Source organism: Austrofundulus limnaeus, unplaced genomic scaffold (assembly GCF_001266775.1).
Source record: "Austrofundulus limnaeus strain Quisiro unplaced genomic scaffold, Austrofundulus_limnaeus-1.0 Scaffold856, whole genome shotgun sequence".
NCBI classification, from domain to species: Eukaryota; Metazoa; Chordata; class Actinopteri; order Cyprinodontiformes; family Rivulidae; genus Austrofundulus; species Austrofundulus limnaeus.
This window is the reverse complement of record NW_013953258.1, coordinates 124,634-126,873: the sequence shown is the minus strand read 5'-3', so window position 1 is coordinate 126,873 and position 2,240 is coordinate 124,634. Positions and strand designations below refer to the sequence as shown.

General features: G+C 45.7%; 1 protein-coding gene across 1 annotated transcript in view; it reads right to left on the bottom strand.

The window, feature by feature from the left end:
• rfng (RFNG O-fucosylpeptide 3-beta-N-acetylglucosaminyltransferase) overlaps positions 1-2,240 on the bottom strand; it is a 31,140-nt gene that overhangs the window by 7,610 nt on the left and 21,290 nt on the right. The window contains exons 6-8 of the mRNA XM_014029117.1: positions 721-806; positions 448-613; positions 277-362 (exon numbers count right to left, since the gene is read on the bottom strand). Coding sequence (XP_013884571.1) covers positions 277-362; positions 448-613; positions 721-806 — 338 coding nt within the window. The remainder of the gene's footprint in view (positions 1-276; positions 363-447; positions 614-720; positions 807-2,240) is intronic.

Sequence of the window (2,240 nt, the reverse complement as noted above, 5' to 3'; positions counted from 1 at the left end):
GACTGGTAGATAATTAGTTATTAGCGGAACTGCATTTTAATTTTAGAAAGTGCAAATCTGCTTATGAATTATAAAAATTAGTAAGACCACTAAAGTGCAAATGAAATATTTAGGTCCGCATGGATTTGCACTTTAGCGGACTGGTGCCCACCACTAACAGTCACACCAGCAGCTTCTGTCAGATGTGTCCAACATAGGATAATAAAAACATATTGTTGTACAGAGCTCAGTGACTGTGTGGAGAAGCACGATGGTCAGAAATGAGTTTGTTTTTACCTTGTGGGGTCTTCAGCCAGTGAAAAGCTCCTAACAATGTTGACCACGTTCCCTCTGTTCTCAAAGCCTCCATAACTGAGTGTCACCTTTAAAACACAATCATATAAAAACCTGTGTGTAAAGGGTTTATTCCCTCAGAGAAATATAATGTGAATGCAGCCACATCCTAACCTGATTGAGCAGTGAGTCAGCAGGTAACTTGTGCAGGCTCTCCAGGTGAGAGTGGAACAGGTCTGAGTGAGTTAACCTGACCTCCAGCAGGGCCTCGATGATGTACCCGATGGTGCAGTCGTCTGGGAGCCGGATCTTTTCTGCCGTGCTGATGAAGTTACCCAAACTGAAACAACAAAACACAATGTAAACCAACAGCATTATCAGGGCAAGAAGAAAGGAATGCTACTACTTATACTTAACAAGAAAAACGTGTGGATTAGGTCAACGTACCTGGCCCAAGGACTCATTTTCAGAGCCAGACCTCGGCTAATACAGAAACCTGCTCCTCCTGTGGCAAACCAGAACTTGACAGAAACCTGAAACAACAGGAGAACTACAGATGAAGGTTAAACTGAATAGATTACAGAGCTGTGATCAAATTTTATGAATCTTGGTTTAAAGCATTAAATCTAAATGAAGCAAGCAGATTATAAACTCAACACACTGTGTCATGTAAAACTGTAGAGGTTTAACTTTAGTGTAGTTGTCTTTCACATGTTGGTTTTTTTTAAAGGAGTTGTTTAAAAACTCTGAAGAGTAACAGAAAACTGACATTTGATTGGCTAACGTTAGCCTAGCCTAGATCAAGACTTTTGTCTCTTTATATGTCGTGCTCCACGACCAAACACTGACAGCAACTAAAACTGATGATAAAAGTGCTTCAGTGCTCATACACTGACACCTCCTTGGTCTCAAAACACCAACAAACAGTGTGTTCACAAAAGACAAAGTGCTAATGACAAAGTGAAAACTAAAGGTCATCAACTCAAACATCTTTTCACAACAGTCCCTTTTGTCTATTTAGGCTCTTCAGGACTTCAGGAAGCACTGCATTAAAAACAGGTCTGCTTCTGTTCTGGAGGTATAGGATTCATGGAACCAGCCTGTTTTCCAGAACTTACTGTGCTGTGGTTCCAAGTGTACCACACTGACCTGAATACACCACATCAGAAGACTGTCAGTCACTGAGTGGTTAGGGGGTGGAGTCACTGAGTATTAGTGGGTGGAGTCACTGAGTATTAGTGGGAGGAGTCACTGAGTGGTTAGGGGGTGGAGTCACTGAGTAATTAGGAGGAGGAGTCACTGAGTGGTTAGGGGGTGGAGTCACTGAGTGATTAGGAGGAGGAGTCACTGATAGGTTAGGGGGTGGAGTCACTGAGTATTAGTGGGTGGAGTCACTGAGTGGTTAGGGGGTGGAGTCACTGAGTAATTAGGAGGAGGAGTCACTGAGTGGTTAGGGGGTGGAGTCACTGAAAGGTTAGGGGGTGGAGTCACTGATTGGTTAGTGGGAGGAGTCACTGAGTGGTTAGGGGGTGGAGTCACTGAGTGGTTAGGGGGTGGAGTCACTGAGTGGTTAGGGGGTGGAGTCACTGAGTGGTTAAGGGGTGGAGTCACTGGCTGGTTAGGGGGTGGAGTCACTGAGTGATTAGGGGGAGGAGTCACTGGTTAGGGGGTGGAGTCACTCTTTGGTTAGTGGGAGGAGTCACTGAGAGGTTAGGGGGTGGAGTCACTGAGTGTTAGGGGGTGGAGTCACTGAGTAGTTTGGGGGTGGAGTCACTGAGTGTTAGGGGGAGGAGTCACTGAGTGGTTAGGGGGTGGAGTCACTGAGTGGTTAGTGGTGGAGTAAGAGTGGTTAGGGGTGGAGTCACTGAGTGGTTAGGGGGTGGAGTCACTGAGTTAGGGGGTGGAGTCAAAGTGGTAAGGGGGAGGAGTCACAGTTTGGTTAGTGGGAGGAGTCACTGAGTGGTTAG